This window comes from Eremothecium gossypii, chromosome VII, assembly GCF_000091025.4.
Source record: "Eremothecium gossypii ATCC 10895 chromosome VII, complete sequence".
NCBI lineage: Eukaryota > Fungi > Ascomycota > Saccharomycetes > Saccharomycetales > Saccharomycetaceae > Eremothecium > Eremothecium gossypii.
The window spans coordinates 1,104,082-1,127,241 of record NC_005788.4 but is presented as its reverse complement, the minus strand read 5'-3'; the positions used below and the strand labels follow the sequence as shown (position 1 = coordinate 1,127,241).

Genomic DNA, 23,160 nt, shown 5'->3' with positions numbered 1-23,160 from the left:
TAACACTATTTTTCACGCAGGCCGCAGCCGATTACAAATTCACCATACCGTCAAGTGATTTGCACGTGACCGCCCCTGACCCCTGGCCGGCGTTTGGCTTCGGCGTCTGGCTTCGGCGTCGCCCTACGGGCGGATATGCCTTATCACATCTATAAGCAGCACGTTCGGTACGTGACTTCTGACGAACTATAAACTACGTACGGGCGGGGGCCGTCGTGCGCCCGCCCCGCGCGGCGCGCCGTCACCAGGTCGGTGCGCCGCAGAACCAAAATCATGCTGGTGTAAAAGCTTAGAATCAGTCACATAAGTTCCTATATATCTCTAAACGAAACGAGGGCTCACGCGGCGGAACTAAACTTACAACAACAAAGCAGCAGCGCCCGCGAACAAGGCACCAGCAGCTGGTAGGGCCTTGGCAGCGGCACCAGTGAAGGAGGAGACGACTGGGGTCTCAGTTGGAGGAACAGTCGCGTTGGAGGAAGCAGGTGGCTTGGCGGTGGAAACTGGTGGCTTAGGAGCCTCAGTGGTGGATAGTGGGCACCAGGTCTCGCTCAAGGTCACAACGTTGTCGATGGTGACGGTGGCGGTGGAGACCAAAGCTGGAGAGACGTGCGCAGTGCATGCGGTCTTGTCCTCACAGTGGGTGATGGTGACCAAGGTGGTCTGGTTTCTGGTGGCGGTGGCCGTGGTCACGTTGGCGTGAGCGGAGGCGACGGCGGCAGCGGCTGCGATGGAAGCGACGGTGGAGAATTGCATTTCGGTGTAAGGAAGCGAGTGACTAAAGAAATCGATGTTCTTTGGTTTTAGAGAAAGTGAAACTGCCTGCAGCAAGACGGCCGCCTCTCCTTATATAGCCGAAAATTTTTTTTCCGGCGTGGCGAAGACGTATGCGATTCGAATGCGCCACCTCTGCTCCGTGGCCGCTTCCGGAAATGCCGGCCACCGCGCGCCGCGATCTGATCGAAAAGTAAATAGCACCGATGGTGAGTCTGAGCCACGCGGGGCCGGGGCTTCTACTTTTGGTGCCGATAAGGCGGTCGGCGGGGCGCTCCGACAGGATAGCCCTAAGTGCCACGGTAGGAATGGACACGAGTGCGGCGGCGCCCCCAAACGGCCGGAATGGATGTGCTTGAGATATGAATACTAAAATAGAAGCGGCCGCGGGTTACCCGGCCGATCTCGAGGATCAAAAGCAACGCTGCTTACGGCATCCAACGTCCTGTGTGACGAAGGGGATGAACAGCGAACGAGGTTGCCGTCTGCCTGCATGTGGCGAGCAAGGACGATGGCGAGCCAAGAGGAGTTCTACCGGACGCAGATCTTCGGGACAGTGTTCGAGATCACGAACCGGTATGCAGACCTGAACCCGGTGGGGATGGGCGCGTTCGGGCTGGTGTGCTCTGCGGTGGACACGTACACGCAGCAGCCGGTGGCGATTAAGAAGATCATGAAGCCGTTCTCGACGGCGGTGCTGGCGAAGCGGACGTACCGGGAGCTGAAGCTGCTGAAGCACCTGCGGCACGAGAACCTGATATGCCTGGAGGATATCTTCCTGTCGCCGCTGGAGGACATCTACTTTGTGACGGAGCTGCAGGGCACGGACCTGCACCGGCTGCTGCAGACGCGGCCGCTGGAGAAGCAGTTTCTGCAGTACTTTCTGTACCAGATCCTGCGGGGGCTGAAGTACGTGCACTCCGCGGGCGTGATACACCGCGACCTGAAGCCCAGCAACATCCTGATCAACGAGAACTGCGATCTGAAGATCTGCGACTTTGGGCTTGCGCGCATCCAGGACCCGCAGATGACGGGCTACGTGTCGACGCGCTACTACCGCGCGCCGGAGATCATGCTGACATGGCAGAAGTACAACGTGGAGGTGGACATCTGGTCCGCGGGCTGCATATTTGCGGAAATGATCGAGGGCAAGCCGCTGTTCCCGGGCAAGGACCACGTGCACCAGTTCTCGATCATTACCGACCTGCTGGGCTCCCCGCCGAAAGATGTCATTGACACCATTTGCTCCGAGAACACCCTGAAGTTTGTGACGTCGCTCCCCCACCGCGATCCTGTTCCGTTCACAGAGCGTTTCAAGAATCTGAAACCCGACGCTGTGGATTTGTTGGAGAAAATGCTTGTCTTCGACCCCAAAAAGAGAATCACAGCGGGCGACGCTCTGACTCATCCCTATCTGGCGCCCTACCACGATCCGACTGACGAGCCGGTTGCAGACGCCAAGTTCGATTGGAACTTCAACGATGCAGACCTCCCGGTTGACACATGGCGTGTTATGATGTACTCCGAGATTCTCGATTTTCACCAGGTACCAGACTCGCAAATCAATCCAAACGATACATTTGACGATCAGGTAGCTGCTGCAACCGCCGCTGCCGAGGCTGCCAGGCAACAACAGCAGCAGAAGCAGCAGCAGCAGAAACAGCAGCAGCAACGTCATCAGGGTGTGGAGCATGGTGCACAACACGTACAACTGCAACATGGTGCCAAGCAGCTTTCTGCCGACCCCCTAGTCGGTGACTCCAATGGCGGAATTCCTCTAAACGTCTCCGCTGCTAATGAGACATTGAATAACTTTGCAAATCAGGCTGCACAGTACGCTACGGACTTCGAGTAACCGTGTATTCGCTATGCTTCTAAACTCCGGTGTGTGATATAGTATCCAAGCATAATCGGCCACGTGATAGCAGTTTTTGATACATTATATAATTACATTTCTTCTGCACAACATATATAGAAGTATTGTGCATGTGGTATATTAAACGTTAAATAAAATTGAATTATTGGATTGTTTTATAAGTGTTTGCACCTTGCAGCGTGAAATTTGAATTATTAGATTGTTTTTTATAAGTGTATGTACCTTGTGGCGTTACATATGTCAAAATGTTTTTTGAAATTCTGCACTAAAGTATCTCTCTATAAATTAACTGGTCAACCCTGCTTCTTTGCATAGGGTATAAAATATAGACTCTTCTTTCTTCTTGAGTAGGTTCTCGGGGGTGTCAAACTCAGCAACCGTACCCTTATCTAAAACGACGATTTTATCGGAGTCCATGATAGTATTAATTCTGTGGGCAATCGTCAATATAGTCCTATCGTTGAACGAGCTTCTTATCGTATCTTGGATAACCTTATCAGTTTCCACATCGATTGCAGCAGTTGCCTCGTCAAGAACCAAGATCCTGGATGGAATTAGTAGAGCACGAGCCAGACACATTAGCTGGCGTTGGCCCACGCTCAAGTTCTTGCCGCCTTCTGTCAACGGCGTGTCCAAACCATCACTTCCCATTCCTTTGACATGGTCTGCCAGATGCGATAACTCTAGGGCTTTCCAGATTTGTTCGTCAGTATACTGCTTAGTGGGGTCTATATTGTCCCGCACCGTCCCCTCAAATACCTGAGAATCCTGAGGAATAATCGACAGCTTTTTTCTCAAATCAGTCAGGCCTATAGTGTCAATGGGCACACCATCTATGGAGATATGGCCTTCTGCGGCTTCGATAATTCTGAAAAGCGAAAGGGCTAATGAAGACTTACCGGCACCTGTTCTACCCACAATACCGACCCGCTCATGTGGCTTAATATGGAGGTTAATGCCACGAAGAATGAGGTCTAGCCCAGGTCTATATCTCGTGGAGTAGTTTTCAAACTTAATTTCGCCGTCTTTAGGCCAATCTCCTGATGGGACACTGTTGGCTATAAATTGTGGTGCTTCGGGTTCCAATTCAGCGTACTCCTTAATTCTTTCTACTGAGACGATATTGGTTTCCACCTCGACGGTCATACGCACAATCCAGTTAAGAGATTGGGTGATTTGAAGCGCATAACTTAGGGATAGACCCACCATTCCTGAGGTTAGGGAACCACTAGCAAGTCTGAATACAGACAGGGTTGCTGCGAAAAAGATAATACATGATCCAATAAATTCCAAGCGGTATGCTAGCCAACGATTGACATTCATGGATGGGTAATAGGCGCTAGTGTTGTTGTTGATGCGGGCCTGATTGATATGAATGAACCTATCAAGTTGGCCATAACCTCTGATCGACGACACACCGTTTAGAGTCTCCTGAAAATGGGCATAGACTGGGGATTTAGTCACTGAGTCCAAGCGACGCAGTTCCCTGGACGTCTTCAGGTAATATTGTTGGTAATATATGTAAAGCATCGCCAGCGGAATAACAAAAAAGGTGAATTGCCATGTCGTGACGCAAATCACGATGATGGTGAACGATACTCTGGTGGTATTAGCAAAGAATTGAGAGAAAGTTCTGGCCAAAAGCTCATCAACCTTGTAAATATCGTTGGAAAACCTGTTCAAAATCCGCCCGATTGGTGTAGTCTCGAAGAAGGACATCGGTGCCCTTAGAACTGCCGCAAGCATAGATTCATGAAGATAGACAGACGCATGGATGCTGCAATAGATCCAAAGAATTGCACTTTGTATCAAAGTTGACAGTGAAGCGCCCAAACCGAACATGAAATACACGCCCAAGTATAACGCCACATTGGGGTTGTACCCGTATCTGGTATTCACTTCGGACCAATGTTTTAGCCAAACACCACCCATTACCGACAAGAACATCGAGAGAGTAAGGACACAGAGGAAAACCACAACATGACGAGGGTTACAGGCTTTGGCATATTCGAGATAGATACTCCATTTGACCTTACCTTGCTCACGGTGCTCTTCGTGGGCTGTTTCTGCAAAGGATATGCTCTTGAACGTCGCATCACTAGGTCTCCGTAAACTGAAAACATCTTGTACCTGAAGCTCTTCATCCGCAAGCTTCTCAAGATCTAAGTCAGGTTCAACAACATCATATTCGAAAGCGGATGAACTAGGACTGGATGATTCTCCTGAAGTAGGGGCGCCGTTCTGTTTCTTACCATGGTGCAATACCAGCTTAGAAATAGCAGAGTCCTCATCGGATATCACTTCACTAAAAGTGCCTTGTTGGACTATCTCTCCATTTTCAAGCAATACTATGTGATCCGCAATTTCCAAGGCCGTTATCTTATTGGTAGTTAATACTCTAGCCTTTGACTTCAACAAACCATTAGGACCAAAGACATTCTGGAGCAAATGTTTCGCAACGTGCTCATCAACAGCAGCAAGTGGATCATCAAGTAAGTAGGTATCTGCTCTCGCATAAACGGCTCTTGCTAAGGACAACCGTGCCTTCTGGCCACCAGATAGAGAGATACCCTTTTCTCCAACAAAAGTGTTGTCACCATCAGGTAGTATAGATAAATCGACAGTTAATGCACAGGCCTTGATAGTTTGTTGATAAAACTTCGCATCATATTTATGACCAAACAGGATATTATCCCGTACCGTACCGTTCATTATCCAAGCAACTTGCGACACATAGGCAACATTACCGCGGACAACTGCGCTACCGTTTACACGGAATAGGTCTCCAAGCATAGCCTGGATTAAAGCGCTTTTGCCACTTCCAACTTTGCCGATTATGCATGTTAGCTCACTCTTTTTCGCACGGAAATTAATGTTTTTCAGGGCAACCTTGTACTCAGGTTTACGCTGCCATAGGAATGTAGCATTGTCAGCTAGCGCCACAGCAACGCCCCCAGGTGCTTTAACGGCTGGCTCACGAGTAATAGCGTCTCTTTGTAACTCTTCCGCGGTAAGGAAATTAGTCAAGCGCCCAATCGCCACAGAGGCTTCGATAAAGGAAGTAATCGCAATTGGTAGGACAGCTAATGGGAAAGAAAGGAGGTTAAATAGAGTCAACGCGGGGAAAACCAAATCAGTCGTTAACGGTCTACCTTTCTGCGTTAAAACGAAAACAGCAAAGGTAGAACATGACACCAGGAACGGAATAATGTTATATTGAAAGTTGGCAAACGCGGTTGTCAACCCCATCTTCCTGAGCGTCTTTAACTCCTTCTGATTTCTGACGTAGTCCAACTTCTCTTTATAAGGAATTTCCCATGCATACAACTTTAGGGACTTGATGTTATTCAATATTTCGCTGATTAGTCTAGTCCTCTCGTCTTTATTCTTCATCTGCTCCTTCTGGAGTCTCTTTAGCACACGACTGATGTACGAGTTTAGAGGTAGAGTGAATAGCAATAGCACCACGCCAACCCAAATACAAGGACCCAACAACCGGTGCAGCGAGTACAAACAAAGACATAACTGGAAAGGTCCTGACCAGATAACGTTCCCCCACTGTGTTAGATCGCGCAAACGCTGGGCATCCACACTCATCAAATTGACAATATCGCCAGTCGCTGACGTACCAGATGCCTCGTTCGACAGATGGAGGGCTTTTTTATAGATGAGCGAGGTGATACCGCTACGGAGGTCCGTACCAGTATCAAATGCTTGCAGAAAATACTGCTGCAAGACGGTAGTCTGCACAACGCTAACAAGGAACATTCCCACTGCAAGCATGAAACCACGCACCAGCGGCACGTCCTCCTCGGCGCTTATATCGCCCCTGGCTTTACTATACTCAGTGACGAACTTGATAAGAAGCCGGAGTAGCTGGGGCTGCGTGAACGCCAGAATGTCATGGCATATTTTGAAGAGCACGGCCAGAAGTATCTTGTGTGAAAAGCTGCTGAAAAGCACCCATGCAAGCGAGGGCCGCGCGCGCTTGTTCAACTCCCTCTGCCACCGCTTCTCCATATCCTCAGAGAGTGTACGCGCATCATGCTCGGCGGGCAGCTGGTAAAGATCTCTTTCAGTTAGATACCTGCGGTACCCGTTGCTCATCATTTCGCTCATCCAGGAGAAGGTGATCCGCTGGAATATATGCGCCTTCTCCAACGGGTTGCGCCGGCGGGAGCTATGCAGCTCCCGTATCTCCTGGTAGGGTTTCTTTCGCTTCTGCGGACCGGCCTCTAGCGCAAGCACAAGAAGCGCAGATGCCACCAGCAGTATCTCAAACACAAACGCCCTGTGGCCCGCTGGCCATTGGTCCTCGTAAAAGTGGCGAATTGTAAAGTTCACCGACCTCGCAACGTGGACCAACGCCTCAAACAACCAATAGAAAAGCAGCACACCGTCGGACACTGGCGCGCGCATGAAGGAAATCCACTGCAGCACTATAGCCACCGCAGTCGACGCTGCGGTCAGCCAGTAGATACTCGCATCGCCCTGAACCGTCGCCCCAGCCGCCGCGCAGAGCGCCAGAAACACCGCGGAACAGCCCAGCCGGGCCATCAACAGCCAGTCCTGCCGGTATTTCACGCCGGGATGCGGCCGTGCGATGAGTCGCCACACCCGCGCACTCCCAACCGCCAGCATTAGAAGTGCTGTTCCTCGGAGCAGCACTCCATCGATAAATGTCAGCTCCAAATCCCCGTAGAACGAAATTGGCCCGCCGCCCCAGTCAGGGCGGCTACCACGCTCTGCTCGCATAGTCCCCATTAGCTCCAACGTCCAAAGCAGCTTAGGCGAGCGTACTGTAACTAGACCCAACTGTCAGAAGTAGATGCTTGGGCTTCGAGATTGAGAGGTCCCTGCGACTGGCTTACAAATGCATCGGGGGTGCGTCACCCGGACTTCGTATACAAACACACAGTCACGTGACACATACCTTCGCCAGCCCACCGGGCGGCGGTCCGCGCCCGGACTATTACACTGCCCCCAGCGGACCTACGCCCGTGCGTGTATCCTCGCCCCGCTCCGGCGCCGTCTCCCCGAGCCTGCTGCCGCCTCAAAGCCTCCGTTCCGTACGTGGCATGTGCATGGGAGTTTGCTCGACGGTGCCGCACAGCTTCTCCGTGGTTGCAGCAACGCCTGCAGAGCACCCTGGGTGCATTGGCTGTTTCTGCTGCTGCCTGGTGCTGCTCGAACGCTCGGCGATACGCTTTGTGTTTTCGAAAATCCCAAAACATCTGTGCATCACGGAAGCACGAGTATGGTTTTCATGATATGAACTTTGCGAACTCAATATAATTACGAAACAAAGAACAACTACGTAAGTGTTCAGTAGTGTTGGAGCAGGTAGTGGAACTTGGAAGGAAATAACGATGGATTCGTTATCCAAGAAAATCAGCAACTTGGGGATACACGACATCCGAAATGCGGCGCGATTTGCGCAAAATGTGATCATTCAGTATGAACCTTACCAGGTGGACGTGCGGCGGGCCACCAACACGGACTCGTGGGGTCCGACGCCCAAGCAAATGTTGAAGGTAATGCGCCACAAGAACCATGTGCCCATGTATCTGATTACGGAGTATACGATGAAGCGGTTGGTGGACCACATGGCCAAGAGACCGAAGAACTTGTACGAGAAGGCGCGCAAGCAGTACGTGAACTACGGGCACGAATGGCGAGTGGTGTTGAAGTGCCTCGTCGTCTTGGAATTTCTCATACTCAACAGCAGCTCTGGACAGGAGTTGGACCAGGTGCTCAGTTGCATCAACACGCACAAGCATATCTTGGCGCGGGACACCATGCAGTTCAAGGTGGAGTTCAGCAGCGACGGGAAGATGGAGGTGCACGAGCGTGGGATCCGGAAGAAGTGCGAGCAGGTGCTCCAGTACACAGAGGATGCCGGCTACTTGAAGCGTGTGCGTGCAAAGCATAAGCAGCAAAGCATGCAGATCCACACCAGCGGGTCGGGCTACGGCCTGAATGCGTCGTACAACGACAATGTCGTCAGCATTGGCGACGCGAGCTCCGCGGGGACCTATGACTTGGATGACGAGCTGGAGGACTACGAACCACATAAAAACAACAGGACGGGCTCGGCCGAGGGGAACCAGCGCCGCGCCTCTGTATTGGATGAGCAGCGCAGACAGCGCCGCGAGCTGTTGCGGGAGAGAATTAAGCACAGCGAGCGGCAGAGAAAGGAGAGTGCAAAGCAGCAGGAACCCATCGTCGACCTCTTGGATTTGGACGACCCCCAACCACCTGCTCCGGGAGGCGACATCAGTGACGACGACGACTTCGGAGACTTCCAGAGCGAGGGTACACCGCAGCCACACGGATCCTCGAGTGCTGGGTCGCAGCCTCGCAACAGTGCTAATAGCATGAGGACAGGGCCGGTGGACGACCTGCTCAACTGGGGTGACAAGCCTTCGACCAGTTCCTCGGGCAGTGGTACCACTCCTTCCGCTGGCAACGGCAAGCCGGCCGGCCAAGACGCCTTCGCCGCTCTCTTTTCCTACTCCAAAACGCATATATAGGCCGACTCGTTTCACCTCTGTGTTCCGTATCAGCTCAAACTATTCGTTACATTTACGTAGTTGAGAACATATCTATGTTAATGACAGGTTTAAATCTATGCTGCCTCGTCGGTCTCGCCATCAAGTGGCCTTTCGGCGGCATCGCTATAACTGTTTTATTCCTTGTACTATGTCGTCCTCACCGGCCTCAACGTCCTCTTCGCCAGCCAGCCCTTCTTCAAAGATCTGGCGCCCCGACAGCCTGCCCAGGTGCGCCTGCATCCGCCGCTCCTGGTCGCGCTCGTCGAGCCCCAGCTCCTGCCGGAAGCTAGCCCTCCAGCTCATGTACGACTCATGCGTTACCTTCGTTCCGCGGAATTTCTTCTGCTCTTCGAGCTCGCGTTCGCGTAGCTGCCGCTCGTGCTCCTTCTCTCGGCGCTCAAGCTCCTTCTGAAACCACGACTCCGCGTCCTCCTTTATTGACGAGATCAGCGCAAAACACATCTGTATTCCCAGCAGCATGTCCTCCTCCACCTGCCGCATGGCCTGGCTTGCAAAGCCGTCCACCTCGCCGTCAAATGAAATGCTGTCCGGAATATTCTCCAGTTTCGCAACCACAGGGTTCCCGTGCTCGTCGTACTCCTGTTCCTCATCCTCCTCACCTGCCTCGTCTCCGCCGCGCACGTCCCACGGCCTAATGCTCAGCTGCGGAGCCTCCTCGGGATACCGCTCCGGCAGCGTAATGTCCACCACCAAGTGCTGCTCCTTGCTGATCGCAGCCGCCGTGAATGAAGAGCTTGCCAGCGGGATCAGATCCAGTTTTAGGTCCACTTCAAACTGGATTTTCGGGTACTCCCCGCACACCACCGTCAAGTCATCGGCATAGATGGACTCAAGCACTTCCAGCTCCTGCTTTTGCTCCTCCTGATAGTCCATACCTATCCGCTCGACCAACTATGAGCCCACGCGCAGCTTAGGGCTAGACCGTTACAGCTGCAGGTGACCGTCCGGGGGACGATGCGCTATCGCTGGCGAAATTTTTCGCCTATACCACCACTTATGTTACCCGGTCTATAGTGCTGCTCTCCGACCTCACTGATGGTGCTGTCCCGCGGGGACTGCTGCCTCGTGCGGCCAAATCCCCACCGCTCTGAACGCTCGTTCCATCTGCGTCACGGGTTGACCGAACGGGAATTGCGCGCGCCGAGAAATCTTGGCGAACCATGCTGCACGTAGCCTTACTGCCAAAATTAAGCCGTCAAATGGCTGGCTATCCTTCCACGCACGCCCATAGTCACCTGAAGCTGGCTGGAACAGTGGTCACGCAGCTTTCTGACGCATACCAGGAACAGGTGGCCGAGCCCGAGGCCAACGGTGGGTGATTATGTCAGCGACTTTTGGTGGATTACGTAAATCTGGGTGCATGCCTGGCACGACAGCGCGCATCGCACCCCAAGACAAACGTGCCACACCCATTCAATATTAGAGGACTTTGCTGCACACCCTAATCATCCGTTGGTTGTGAGATACGCTACGAAGCGCATATATATATATGTGTATTATTTGTGTGTGTTCTGCGGCGGTGCTGTGTGAGCAACAATAGCATTCCATGAACTTGTACGCCGGCAGCCAGCTGGTGCAGGCCGCAACTAGGCTGGCCTCGGATACGACCAACACGTCCTCGATCTTCTCCCACGATGATGATAACTACGATGCACGGATCAAGGAGATAGAGGAGTACTACATAAAGACACTGCTGGCGGAAGAGAACGAGATGGAGCCGTTGGGTGCGGAGCGATTTCCGACGAGCAAGCAGCAGCTGGACCCCGCAGTTCTTGCACTACAGCAGCCGGCAGATGGCATCTACGGGCCAGGGTGGGGGGCGGGTGAGCCGGTTTGGGGCGGCGAGTGGAGTGGCCTGGGCGCTGCGAACGCGGAACCTAGCCTTGAGGTGGCGATTAACTCTCATTACCGGCCTGCCAATGGGATACTACCGCTGACGCCCGAAAACCTGGCGCTCCTGCAGCATCCTTCGGAGGAGCCGAGCGCCCAGGGCGAGCAGGCGCACAGCCGGAGGCGAACTTTTGCCCCGGTTCAGTCCCCGGCCCCGCCACCGCCACAGCAGCAGCCACAGCCATCGCAGGAGAAGGTCAACAAGATGCTTTACAAGACAGAGTTATGCGAATCATTTGCGACTACGGGGGCCTGCAAGTACGATAACAAGTGCCAATTTGCCCATGGTCTCCACGAGTTAAAGTTCAAGGAGCGGTCGGACAAATTCCGCACGAAGCCATGTATCAATTGGAGTAAGACAGGCTACTGCCGCTATGGCAAGCGCTGTTGCTTTAAGCACGGTGATGACGACGACATCATGGTGTACTTGAAAGCTGGTCTTATCAAGCCAAGTGCGGATGAACTCAAGTTGAAGGCCAACAAGGCGCCGGAGGGTGCTACTAAAAACAAGAAGAACCTGCATGCGAATGTGAAGATCTTGCAAAGTATGGCTTGGTAGTGTGGTGATGGTTATCTGCAGTTTCAATTGCTTTGTTAGTTAGTGTATCACATTCTTCTGGCTTTGGCCGATTAGAGTGCTGGGCCTCATGGATGGGGATCTCCGGTGTATACACGTATATTTATTCTCTTCGCCCAAGTGGCGGAGTACAATTTTCCTCTAGCTGGACCTATTTCGGTTGTATTTCAGTAGTGAAATAAAACTATCAATTAAGTACAGCTTTCGTATGACTCTGCCACAGGATGCGAGCAGACACTCTGCAAAGTACCGGATTTCAAATAAATGTTTAGGAATAAAATCAAAGGCGTACAATTACATAATTATAAAATGCTCTCGTAGCTATGTCTTTCGGGTCTTTTTTTTATCTTAAAGTGAACATCGAGTCTGTCCTTCTTAGGTGTTTAGATGACACGCTTACATGCCTGGTTGTTGACAAACGGTTTGTCGCATCCCTCGGATCCTCGCCAGGTAGACAGGTAATACGACCAGCAGAGTCATTACCATCATCCAACGTAATGCCATTCATATTTCTTTGTAGTAAGTAGCGTAGAGTATTGAACCAAATGTTGTGTCGCTGTCTCGTCGGGCACGTAAATCTGATGTCGCGCGCTTCAGTCTTCACAACGATACTCTTATGATATAGGCCTGCTGGGAATGGGTTGGGGTCATCAACACTATCTACAGCCAGTATTGCAGCCGCCCTCGTTTTAGTCGAACCAGGGTTTGCTAGTACAGGATTCGAGGTGGACCAATATAGCGTTAAAGTGTAAGGATGTACCCAGAAATAGCGTTCGTGGCGCGAGCTCTCATGCTGTGAGAAGCGGCCTAAACGACGGTAATACTTGTATAGGTATTCACCAATAACAGTTTGGGTCAAAGCGGGGATAATGCTTGGCTCGCTTAGAGAAGCGACTGTCGCTAACGAAATGCCCATGTCCACAGAGTTACGACGACTAGGGAATAGATTAGGTGTCATATTGCCACCATTGTTCCCAGGCGTGTCGGACGTTCCTGCAGTAGGATTGCGTGCTAGGGATGAGGTACTTGATTGTAATTTCGAGCCGGTTCTCGACAGCTGTTCAAATTCGCTCTGTGCGGCGACAGTAGCAGCCTCATTAAACGCCCTTCTAGTAGTTTTTGAGTCTAGTGACAAAGTCGAACGGTTTGGGGAAAACTTCGGCATCCGTGGAGGACATAGGGTTGAAGGCGGCGGTGGGGCGTCCTCCTTCTTGAAGCTGAAATTTATATGATAGCCACGTTTTTTAGCTTCTGACTGAAGATCCCAGTCAGTCAGCTTTTCGAGGCTCTTTGCTTCATTCGCAATCAACTTATTATAGTAGCTTATTGGTAGCACGACGACATTATCGACATCAGGCGTGCTAGCGACGGAAGTAGCGATAAACGCAGCTTCTGGAATACATAATAACCCAAAGCGTTTGGCTGTCTTGTTAAGCTGCTTTATCTCGTCATCATGATATTCAAAATCAGATGCTTCACTTTCCTCGTCAGTGTTAATGCTATCGAAAATGTCACCAAAGGAGAACTGCGATTGCTTTTTGAGGCGATTGTATTCCTTTAATTCCACTGCAATTAAGTCGAAGTCACCAGCGTGGTCAACAATCATCTCTCTAGTAAACTTTGGATGCTCTAATTCCATTTTAATCTGTTCAAATTGTTCTTTTGGTATAGGTACTAAACCATACTCAGTGGACTTCGATAGAATATCTGCGACTGTAATACCTGAAGTCCTTATGGCAATATGTTCCTTCATTTTGTCATATTTCGTTGATTCTAAAACGATCATACCATGCGATTGTGATCTTTCAATAAGTTGGGCCTTCGTCATGTTATCACAGGCACACTTTTCTTCGAGTTCCAATAAGCGGTTGTACTCTTCCTTTAGGAGAACAACCTTTCCACGGTCCTTCGCTGTTGCATTCAAAGCGTTATCGGAAATAGGGCTCTTTAACTTCTCATACTCGTCAATGAGCAAAGCTACCATTCCAAGTTCCTTGGCCTTTTCAACCATCTGCTCTTTGCTCATTTGAGGCAATGGTGAAATCACTGGGATAGCTTTGATCTTCAAATCGTGATACTCAGATTTATCCACTATGACCTTGCCATTTTCCGCCGCGTATACCTCAAAATTCTGTTCTTTCGTAGAAGCTTGCGAAGCTACAAGTTCATCGTACTCGGTTCTTGGAAGTGCAACGTAGCCAATTGTAGTTGCTTTCTCGGCAATGTTGTAGGACGTTACCTGTTCTCTCTCCAAACTACTCTGTAATTGAAGATACTCTTCCGTTTGAAGAACCGTTAAACCATAACTATGAGCATTCTCAAGAATGATCTCCTTGCTCAAGACAAAGTCAGAGTTCAAATCGCCAGACAGTCCATCGGAAACTTTGCTTCTTAATTCGTATAGTTCAGCAGCATCAATTAGCACCATATCTAGCTCCTTCGCCTGCTGAGCAAGTTGATCCTTGGGGCTGACAGTCTTCAATTGTTCATATTCTTTGAACTGGTCCGCTGTAACGACCATCAGGCCCAGCTTCCCCGCTCTGTCAGAGACTGTTTTTTCATTCCAGGTACTGACAAAGCTTCCTGAGTCACTCCCAGCAGATCCATCGTCCTGGAAGAGTTCTGGAAGATCACCAAGCTTTGGATCAACAATTTGTGGAACAGTAGCATTCTTGTCGCTACTATTCTCACTAACCAGCGAGGCATCTGCGCGAACCAATATGTAACCCAAAGACTTGGCACGTTCACGCAAAGTCTCTATTGATGGAGATGACTCGCGACGAATGGTAGAAGCAAAAGAATGATTGTCCGGTATTTCTTCTTCAGGAAGGTCTAGCGCATCAGTATATTCAGACGAAGAAGAAATAATACTATTCCTAACACGGCCAGCTGTCACAGTAGATGCCGTCTGGTAAGCGTCATAGTATTCCATGGTGCTTGTGGAGACGGAGCTTTGTTCTGAATATTCTGAACCGGTCCGGATCTTGCTCTGTTTTAAGGTCGTAATTTCTTGTGAAATTCTCTTAGGAGGAGCTAAGGTTGGAGTCTGCTGTGAAAAGATTGGAACTAGCTTATAGTCCAGTTGTGATGCTAGTATCTGTAACTCATCGTACGTTATGTTTTCTCTAGAGGTCGCTCTCTTCAACAACGCCTTATACTCATCGGTTGGTAGAACAGATAGATCAAACTGTTTAGCCCCAGAAAACACATCTGCTTTAGATAAAACATGATCTTTCTGGTTCTTGACCAAGTCCTTGTACTCTTGCGAAGAGAGAGTGACGAAGCCCAGAGATTTAGCCGATTCAAAAACTTTATCTCTGTTAGAAATATTCTCCTGGCGGATAACGTGCTCAAAATACTCTTTGCTTGCCAATACCTTTGAGCGATGGCCAGCGCCACTGATAGCGGTGACCTCTCTTAGCTCCTCCAGGAGTTCATTGTATCTAGAAAGCGGAATAGCAACGAGTCCCAATGATTCTGCCATGCTTTCAATATCAGACCTTGTAAAATGATCAACTTTGTCAGCCTTAGATACTAACTCTGAGTAGTCACTACTGGTCAACACCTTTAACCCTAGCAATTCAGCGGACTTGATCAAAGTTGGCTTATCAGGATTTTCGGCCTTGGCCTGTAGTAAATGGTACTCTTCTGAGATGACGGTGACCAATCCATAACCAGCAGCATATTCAGAGACCTTTTCTGCATCTGGAGATATTAACCTTTCGTACTGATCAATAGGGATAGGCTTTAAGTTTAATCTTGTGCATAAGTCTATTAGTCTCGCTTCAGACAAGTTCTCGATACTTGATTCAACCAACCTATTGTATTTATCTCCCTCTAGAAGCGCAAGACCACGCGAAGCTGCTGCGGAGTGCAAAAATTCAGAGCTAGGGTCAGAAAGTTTCTTGAATTCTTCTTGGAGAACAAGTGCATAGCCGTTCTTCACGGCTTGTTCCTCAAGATAGTCTAAGGCAGGGGTGTCAACCTGAGTTTTCAATTCATCATAATCTTTCTTTGTTAACAAGCACCATTCTGACTCATCTAGGTGTTCTTTAATAAAATCAATGGTTGGCTCCTTTACAGTACTCTCTAGCGCCTGATAGTGATCGTTAGAAATTAAAGTAAACTCCTTTTCCTGCGCAACAGACTTGACTTTCTGCCACGATGGATGTTCTGCAGAATTACGCAACTTCTTCAAATCTTCTACACTAACCAACGTTTTGCCAGTTAGCTGTGCGTGCTTCAACAAGAAATCTTCAGGCGGATCGGCGGCCAAGTGTTCTAATTCGTCCCATCTGTCCTTTGGTACTAAGACCTTTCCATACTTCACTGCATGTCCTTCTAGATAAGAAATGGAAGGAGATGATAATTCATGTAGGTGCTTAGCATACTCCTTTTCATCAACCAAAACCTTCGAGAAACCGAGCGATTTTTCTTGCAAGTATTCTTCTGTTGGATATTCTAAGGAGTTTTTCATGCTTGCAACGAGATCAGAAGGTAGAAGAGAATATTTTATAGCTTCGGACTTTTCCATTAAAAACTCGATGGATGGGTTGTCAAGCTCCTGTTTCATACTTGTATATTCTTGATCTGGAATAACAGAGTGCAAAAGATCGTGCGCCATCTGTTTAATTTCGTCTAAGGTTGGAGCGGCCGCGCTTTTCAACAAGCTGTTATATTCTTCAATATCAACAACAACATGATTGCTCTCTTTAATCTTCTCTTTTAGGTAGTCCACGCTAGGATTCTCTAATTGAGCAATAAGATCTTCATATTCTGCTTCATCAAGAAGAACTTTTTGATGACAGTCCCGCGCTTTCTCAGAAAGAAATTCTAGAGACGGTTTTTCAAAATTGGTTTGTAATGTCTCATACGTCTCCTTCTTTACGGCAACATGACTTTGAGTTAGAAGATTGTCGATTAAGAACGATAAGGAAGGGGTTTCTTCGATTGAGGTTAGTTCATCTAATCTTTTTTTCGGGACAATAGAATGATCGATTTTTTCTGCTTCAGCAGATAAGAAGTCGAAAGTTGGGGAACTTAATTGATATTGGAGACTATCGTAGGAGGACTTCTCAATAAGAACAAACCCCTTTGAATCTGCCTTCGTGCGGAGGTGCTCCAAATCTGGGTGTTCAGCAAGTTGTTTTAAAGCATCGAACTCTTCACAAGTAACAACAACGGAATCATATATTTCGGCATGATTGGACAAAAACTCTATGCTTGGCTTTGTTGAGACCTCTAATAACTGTAAGTATTCTTTCTTGCCAATTAGAATCTTACCATGTTTACCGGCAATATCATCCAAGTAAGCTGTGGACGGGTTTTCAATCTGAGCACGCAGTTTTTGAAGTTCTACAGAAGGGAGAACGGAATAGTCAAGTCTCTTGGCCAGAGATGTAAGCTCTTCAACTGTAGGGTGGCTTATTTTGTTTTGCAAGGTATCGTAAAAAGCCTTCGACACCACTACCTGGTCAATAATTGCAGCCTTTTCAACCAAATATTCCAGTGTAGGTTCTGAAATTTGCTTCTTTAATCCATCTAATTCTGCGATCGGAAGGACGGCATGATGAATCTTAGAAGCTAATTCAGAAATAAACAAGATATCTGGTGACGTTAGCTTTCTATTATTTTCCTGGTGCACCTCAGATGAGACTAGAATCTTCCCATAGATAGTGGCTTTTTCAGCAATAAATTGCTCGTCAGGTTCCTCGATCTTTGACTTCAAAGTTTCAAAATCGACCTTTTGCACAAGCACATACTCAAGATTCTTGGCTTTTTCATCTAGGTATTCCATAGATGGTGATTTTAGCTGCTCCTTTAGAGAGTTGTAGTCGTCTGCAGAAACTAGAACATAACCTAACTTGGCAGCTGAAGTCTCGATAACAGGGAGTTCTGGATCAGAAACTTTCTTCAATAGGGTTTCATATTCCTTGCTCAAAACCAAGCTCATTTTCAAATTGGACGCCTTCTCAGTCAATTCTTCCAAGGTAGGGAATTCAGACTTGCGCAGCAATTCTTCATATTTGTCTTGATCAACTAGGCGCATGTTATGAGAGCCTGCCCTACTCGTTAGCTGTGCGACAGTAGGAGCCGTTGCTAACTGGGTTAGCTCATCTTTCTCATCATTCGTAAGAAGGACATAACCCAACTCTGTAGCATGTTCTTCAATGAAAGCCTTCGAAGGAGATTCGATGAGCGAAAAAATCCTTTCATATTCGTTTAGCTTAATGACTTTAAAACCAAGATCAGCTGCCTTCTCTGTCAAGTGCTCAATAGATGGTCGGGCCAGAGTCTCCAGAAGCTGGTTATGTTCATCTTGGTCAACCAATACCATTTTATGCGTTGCAGCATGCTTGGTAATAGCATCCACGTTGGGTGATTCAGCTGCTTCCTTCAACTGGTTATAGCTGCTTTCAGGGATAACAACGTAACCATGAGATGACACCATTTGAATCAATTCATCCTCGGAATGTACCACAGGCTTTGAGTCCTCTTTCAACTTTTTGTATTCTTCAATCGAGATAGGCTTCAACTGGTACTGTTCGCATAGTTTAATTGTGTCAGACTTATCAATACGTTCAACGGCGGGGCGATTCAATTCCTCAAGTTCTGCTTTAGCTACAGGTACGTAGCCTAAATCAGATAGCCTTCCTTTCAAGGTTGCCAACGAAGCTTTATCAACCGCAGAATTTTTTAGTAGTGATAATTCGGGTATAGGAATAGGGATGAAACCAAAGCCTTGGATTGAAGACAAAATCGTATCTTTATCAGAGGATTTCTTCAAAAGGACGTCGTACTTTTCCTTTTCAACAAGAAGGAGGCCCATCGTGGCTGCCTTTTCAGCCAAGAATGATTTTGAGGGAGATTCCGCTGTTTTTTGAAGCTTATCTGCAATATCCTGAGATAAAATCACACGGCCAGTCTTTCGCAGTACATCGGCCATTTCATCTAACGTAGGATCAACGGCCCGTCTTAATAGCTCCTTATACTCGGTTATAGCAACTAAATCAAATCCCTTTTCTTTTGATTTGTTCTTCAAGAAGTCCAAAGAAGGATCATCAAAGGTCTGTTTGAGGTCTGAGTAAGTATCTAAAGGTACCAACTCATAACCAACGGTCTTTTCTTTCAAGTATTCCAAAGAAGGAGCTTCAAGTTTGGCTAATAAATCAGAATGTTGTGCTGCCAACGAGCGAAGATCATTAAACTCGTTTCTTGCCACTACTAAATGATCCAAAGATTCAGCTTTATCAGATAGATGTTGTAAAGAAGGACTATCAGCCTTCTCAAGCAAAGCTTTATAGGCATCTAGCTTGATTAAGGTTGCTTCCCTTTCAGTCGCTTTCTTTTCCAAGTAGGCTAAATCAGGGTCCTCAACTAGCTTCTTAAGTTCCAAGTATTTTTCAGTTGGAACACAATTATGTGCATACGCTTCTGCCTTTTCTTTCAAGTAGCCAAGAGACGGTTGTTCAATTGACTTCAACAAAGCATCCTGATCGGACGAATTAACGACAATGCAGCCCAGAAGTTTCGCCTTATCACACAAGTGATTGAGATCTGGTGAATTCGCCAAAGACTGTAAGTCCTCATAGCGAGATTCATTTACAACCACATGGCCACGTGCTTTCGCTTTCTCTGATAGATGTTCCAAGGTTGGATCCTCTGAAAGAATAACAAGACGTTTATGTTCATCATAAGGAACAACAACATATCCGTTATCTTCGGCTTTCGTCTTCAAATGTTCCAAACTAGGGTTATTGGCATTTTCCAATAGGGATTTGTGCTCTTCCAAAGGAAGTAGTACATGCTTCAAACCACGAGCCTTCTGAGATATGTATTCCAATGGAGGTTCTTCAAGCTTGCTTGTTAGCGCAATTAGATCATTCTCAGGTATTAGAGATTGCTGATGGGCACGCGCTTTTTCTTCAAGGAATTCGATCGGAGGCGCCTCTAGAGTTGAAACGAGTTTATTATACTCAGCCATTGCTACAAGCATATAATCAATAGCCGCAGCGCAACTCTGAAGATGATCTAAAGAAGGAGCATCTGCCTTTTCTCGTAGAACATTGAGAGCGGTTGCCTCTATAACTTCATGCTTATAAGTGGAAGCACTCGAAATAACATGTGATAAAGGTGGAGAGTTGGCCAATGTGTTCAAAGCTTCTAATTCTGAAACGGAAATTAGTGCATACCCAGCAGCTGCAGCTTTATTCTTCAAATGATCGAGAGAAGGTGATTCGGCTACTGTTCTCAAATCCAGAAGAACGTTCGAATCAAGGATTTCCAAGTTTCTTTCAGATGCATGTTTCTTGAGGAAGCCTTCATCTGGGCTCTCGTATATCTGCTTCAACTCATCATAGTAATCAGCAGAAATGACAATCATATTATGGTTCTTGGCTTTCGTTTGTAAGTAGTCGATGGCTGGATTTTCCATGGTAGAAAGAAGAATATCGTGCTCTTTCTTTTCAAACAACAAATAATCATATGCCTTGGCTTTCTCTGCCAAAAATTCGAGAGTAGGAGAGTCTAATCTCTTTAGTAGTTCAGCATGTTCCGAGTTCTTCATGATATGACTGTCTAACTGTTGTGCTAACCAAGATAATAGTTCTTTCTTGTCCTTTTTCTCAATATGCTTCTTTACCATGTCCATGGATGGATCAGATGAATCCTCTAATAACTTGTTGTATGTATCAATTGGTAGTAGAACGCTTTGGTGCTGCTTTGCTTTTGCACTTATATGATCCAAGGTTGGATTAGATATCTGATTTTTCATATTGCCCAATTCTTCTATCGGTAATGCTGTGTAAGCGATTTCACTTAAATGTGACTTAATCGTCTCCAAGTCAGGATGCTTCAAGGCTTCCAATTCTTCGTTCGGTACGACGGCATGGGCTAGCTCTGAAGCCCTCTGTATTACCACAGAGATTGAAGGCGATGTGAGTTGCTTAAAATCTTCATCAGACACTAATATATGGTTACAAGCAGCGGCATATTGTTCAATATCATGCTTCGTAGGGCTTAATAAATTTTCGTATTTCTCCTTTGGTAACATTACTTGATCGAGCTCGGTCAATCGTTTCGTTAACAACTCGGCAGAAGGATGCAACAAGCTTTCATGCTCATGCTGCGATAAAAGAGCATGTTTATAAGTCGCGGCTAAATCTGCGAGTTTTTCTAATGGGGGGTTTAACAGGTGTTCATATTCGTCCTTATCAACTAGCACATGATCCAAAGCAGCCGATGCGCTTTTCAAATGCTCCAAAGTTGGCGAATTTGCTTTCTTGTTGAGAGCATCAAATTGATCGTCAGGCAAAAGTTGACAGGAAATGTTGGCGGCTGCACGAGAAAGATAATCAAAGGAAGGCTCCTGTGAGATCTTCCTCAATTCTGCAAGCTCAGAAGAGTTAACCAAGCTCTTTTCCAGTAGCCTGGCTTTCGAAGACAAGTAATCTTCTGTAGGATTTTCAAAGAGGGCATAATCGTTTAATTTTATTGCTTTCATTGAATGCTGCTGGAGCTTGGACTGCAAATATTCTAGAGTTGGCTGCTCAATACTTTTTAGCATCTGTTGATGCGCCGATTTAGATAATACATCGAATCCATGTGATTCTGCTTTTGAAATAATATCCGTTACTGAAGGATCCTGGAGTGAAGCGTACTCCTCCTGATCAATTATTACTTTCCCGATATTCTTCGCCTGTTCTTCTAAAAATTCCAAGGGCGGAGCTGAGACCAGGTTCGCCTTTTCTGATAATGCTTCATACTCGGAGATAGTAATAACCTTGTAACCGCTCGACTGGAGCCGAGCAATCTTCTGTGGATCTTCGAGAGAACCTGGAGAGGCTAACTGCAACCGCTGGTATTCCTCATCAGAGACTAACACCAAGTTGTGTTGCTTGGCATATTCTTCAATGTCTCCTCTATCGAGTGGCAGCTTGAAGTCACCATAGCTATCTGCGGATAATGCATTTGCCAATGGATTTCTATCCATCGTTTCTGACCCTATCGAGGCAATGTCCATATCCGCAGGACCAAAATGAAGCTCGCTTTCTAGTCTAGGCGTCGTGGCCTGGTCAAGGCCATCATTGACATCAAAAGTGTCGTCATCGCTGTCGTCGTCCTTATCGCTCATAAATACGGAGCCCTCATGTATTGTATAGGAAGCGTTCTTGAATGTCGGTGTTAGAGAACCACTGGGCGGGTCTGCAAAGGTAAACGCCTTTCGCTTAGCCTTCGGCGTCCGCAACGCAGGTCTGTTGGTCCGCGGAGAATCACCAGATCTATCAAAGGTCTTGTCAGCCTTCATACGGATAATCTGCTGTCGCAACTTCGCTATAGTCTGGGTCGCGTGTGTCAAACTGGCCTTTAACGTTTGATATTCCAAGCCCTGCTCCGCAGAGGTCATGGGATGCCGGGATGGCGATGAGGGCACCATGGCCTGTCGCACACTGTCGTCTAGCTCACCGCCAAAGGAGTCGGCAGTGCCCATGGTAAGGACCGACTGCCTCTTGATTATATCTTTGCTCTTCTCCACTTCCTGGGTGAGCTTCTCTACCTGGGACGTGAGGACTTCAACCTTAGAGTTGAGCTGGTCATTCTCGTCGTTGAGCTCCTTTACGTGGTCTTTGAGCTCCGCAATCTCGGATAAATACCGCTGTTGTTTCGAACCCAGCTCGCCCTGGAGCCCTAGCTCCCGTAGCGAGACCTCCTCCAACTCGGTCTTGATCTCTGTCGACAAGTTCACTTGCCGCTGTAATTCCTTGCGATTCTTGTTGAAGGACTCCGTCAAGTCCTTGAACTCCTGCGAGAGCGTCTGCAACTTCATCTCGAGCTCCCAGTTGTCGTCCTTGAGCGACTCGCTCTCCTTCGACGCGTTCTGGAACCGCTGTGTGAGTTGGTTGAAGCTCGTCTGGAGCGCCTCGTAGTCCTGCTGTAGCGTGCGAAGCTTCGTGGACTTCTTCTCGTTCTCAGCCTGCAACCTTCGGCATTCCAGCAGTAGGTTCTCGCTCAAGTCAACCACAAAGTTCATGTCCTTGCCCGAGTTCGCCTTCAGCACCGCGCTGTGCGTGTTGCTGCCCGCAAACACCGGGAGCGCGTTCCGCGCGTCGCGCCGGCTGAGCATCCCGGAAAACGGGAAGTGCTTCTTCTTGGCCTGCTTGCCCTCCTCGGACTCGCTCTCGTCAAACTGCCGCTGTATCTGCTCCAGCTGCGACTTCAGGTCTTCACGGCTGCCACTGCCCCCCTCGCCGTTCCCTGGTCCTCGTCCACTCGCTGCTGCCATCCTCTGCTATTGGTTCTGAGCGATCTAGCCACTTGTTGAGTATCCTCTGATATATATCTACTATAGTGCAACCTTAGTGCAACTCTCACTTCCGTAGTGACTCCTCGACGCTAGCTTTACCCAACCTCGGGAACACAGTACCAAAAACGACTGTCGTATGTTTATAAATGTACGGCGGTCTCCGAGA

General features: G+C 48.1%; 7 protein-coding genes across 7 annotated transcripts; 3 read left to right on the top strand and 4 right to left on the bottom strand.

The window, feature by feature from the left end:
• Window positions 1–357: 357 nt before the first annotated feature.
• CCW12 (Ccw12p) lies at window positions 358–756 on the bottom strand (the record flags this gene model as incomplete). Its single annotated transcript, NM_211776.1, has 1 exon — window positions 358–756. One exon carries the CDS (start codon window positions 754–756, stop codon window positions 358–360), a length of 399 nt encoding a protein of 132 aa, NP_986714.1.
• A 511-nt stretch (window positions 757–1,267) lies between these two features.
• On the top strand, window positions 1,268–2,629 carry HOG1 (mitogen-activated protein kinase HOG1; the record flags this gene model as incomplete). The annotated part of the gene is made up of 1 exon (NM_211775.1): window positions 1,268–2,629. The coding sequence occupies one exon, from the start codon at window positions 1,268–1,270 to the stop codon at window positions 2,627–2,629; it is 1,362 nt and encodes a 453-aa protein (NP_986713.1).
• A 306-nt stretch (window positions 2,630–2,935) lies between these two features.
• YCF1 (ATP-binding cassette glutathione S-conjugate transporter YCF1) lies at window positions 2,936–7,414 on the bottom strand (the record flags this gene model as incomplete). The annotated part of the gene is made up of 1 exon (NM_211774.2): window positions 2,936–7,414. One exon carries the CDS (start codon window positions 7,412–7,414, stop codon window positions 2,936–2,938), a length of 4,479 nt encoding a protein of 1,492 aa, NP_986712.2.
• A 605-nt stretch (window positions 7,415–8,019) lies between these two features.
• On the top strand, window positions 8,020–9,183 carry ENT5 (Ent5p; the record flags this gene model as incomplete). Its single annotated transcript, NM_211773.1, has 1 exon — window positions 8,020–9,183. The coding sequence occupies one exon, from the start codon at window positions 8,020–8,022 to the stop codon at window positions 9,181–9,183; it is 1,164 nt and encodes a 387-aa protein (NP_986711.1).
• Window positions 9,184–9,327: 144 nt separating this feature from the next.
• Window positions 9,328–10,098, bottom strand: GIR2 (Gir2p; the record flags this gene model as incomplete). Its single annotated transcript, NM_211772.1, has 1 exon — window positions 9,328–10,098. One exon carries the CDS (start codon window positions 10,096–10,098, stop codon window positions 9,328–9,330), a length of 771 nt encoding a protein of 256 aa, NP_986710.1.
• A 673-nt stretch (window positions 10,099–10,771) lies between these two features.
• AGOS_AGR044C (AGR044Cp) lies at window positions 10,772–11,674 on the top strand (the record flags this gene model as incomplete). The annotated part of the gene is made up of 1 exon (NM_211771.1): window positions 10,772–11,674. One exon carries the CDS (start codon window positions 10,772–10,774, stop codon window positions 11,672–11,674), a length of 903 nt encoding a protein of 300 aa, NP_986709.1.
• A 361-nt stretch (window positions 11,675–12,035) lies between these two features.
• On the bottom strand, window positions 12,036–22,973 carry NUM1 (Num1p; the record flags this gene model as incomplete). The annotated part of the gene is made up of 1 exon (NM_211770.2): window positions 12,036–22,973. The coding sequence occupies one exon, from the start codon at window positions 22,971–22,973 to the stop codon at window positions 12,036–12,038; it is 10,938 nt and encodes a 3,645-aa protein (NP_986708.2).
• Window positions 22,974–23,160: the final 187 nt, after the last annotated feature.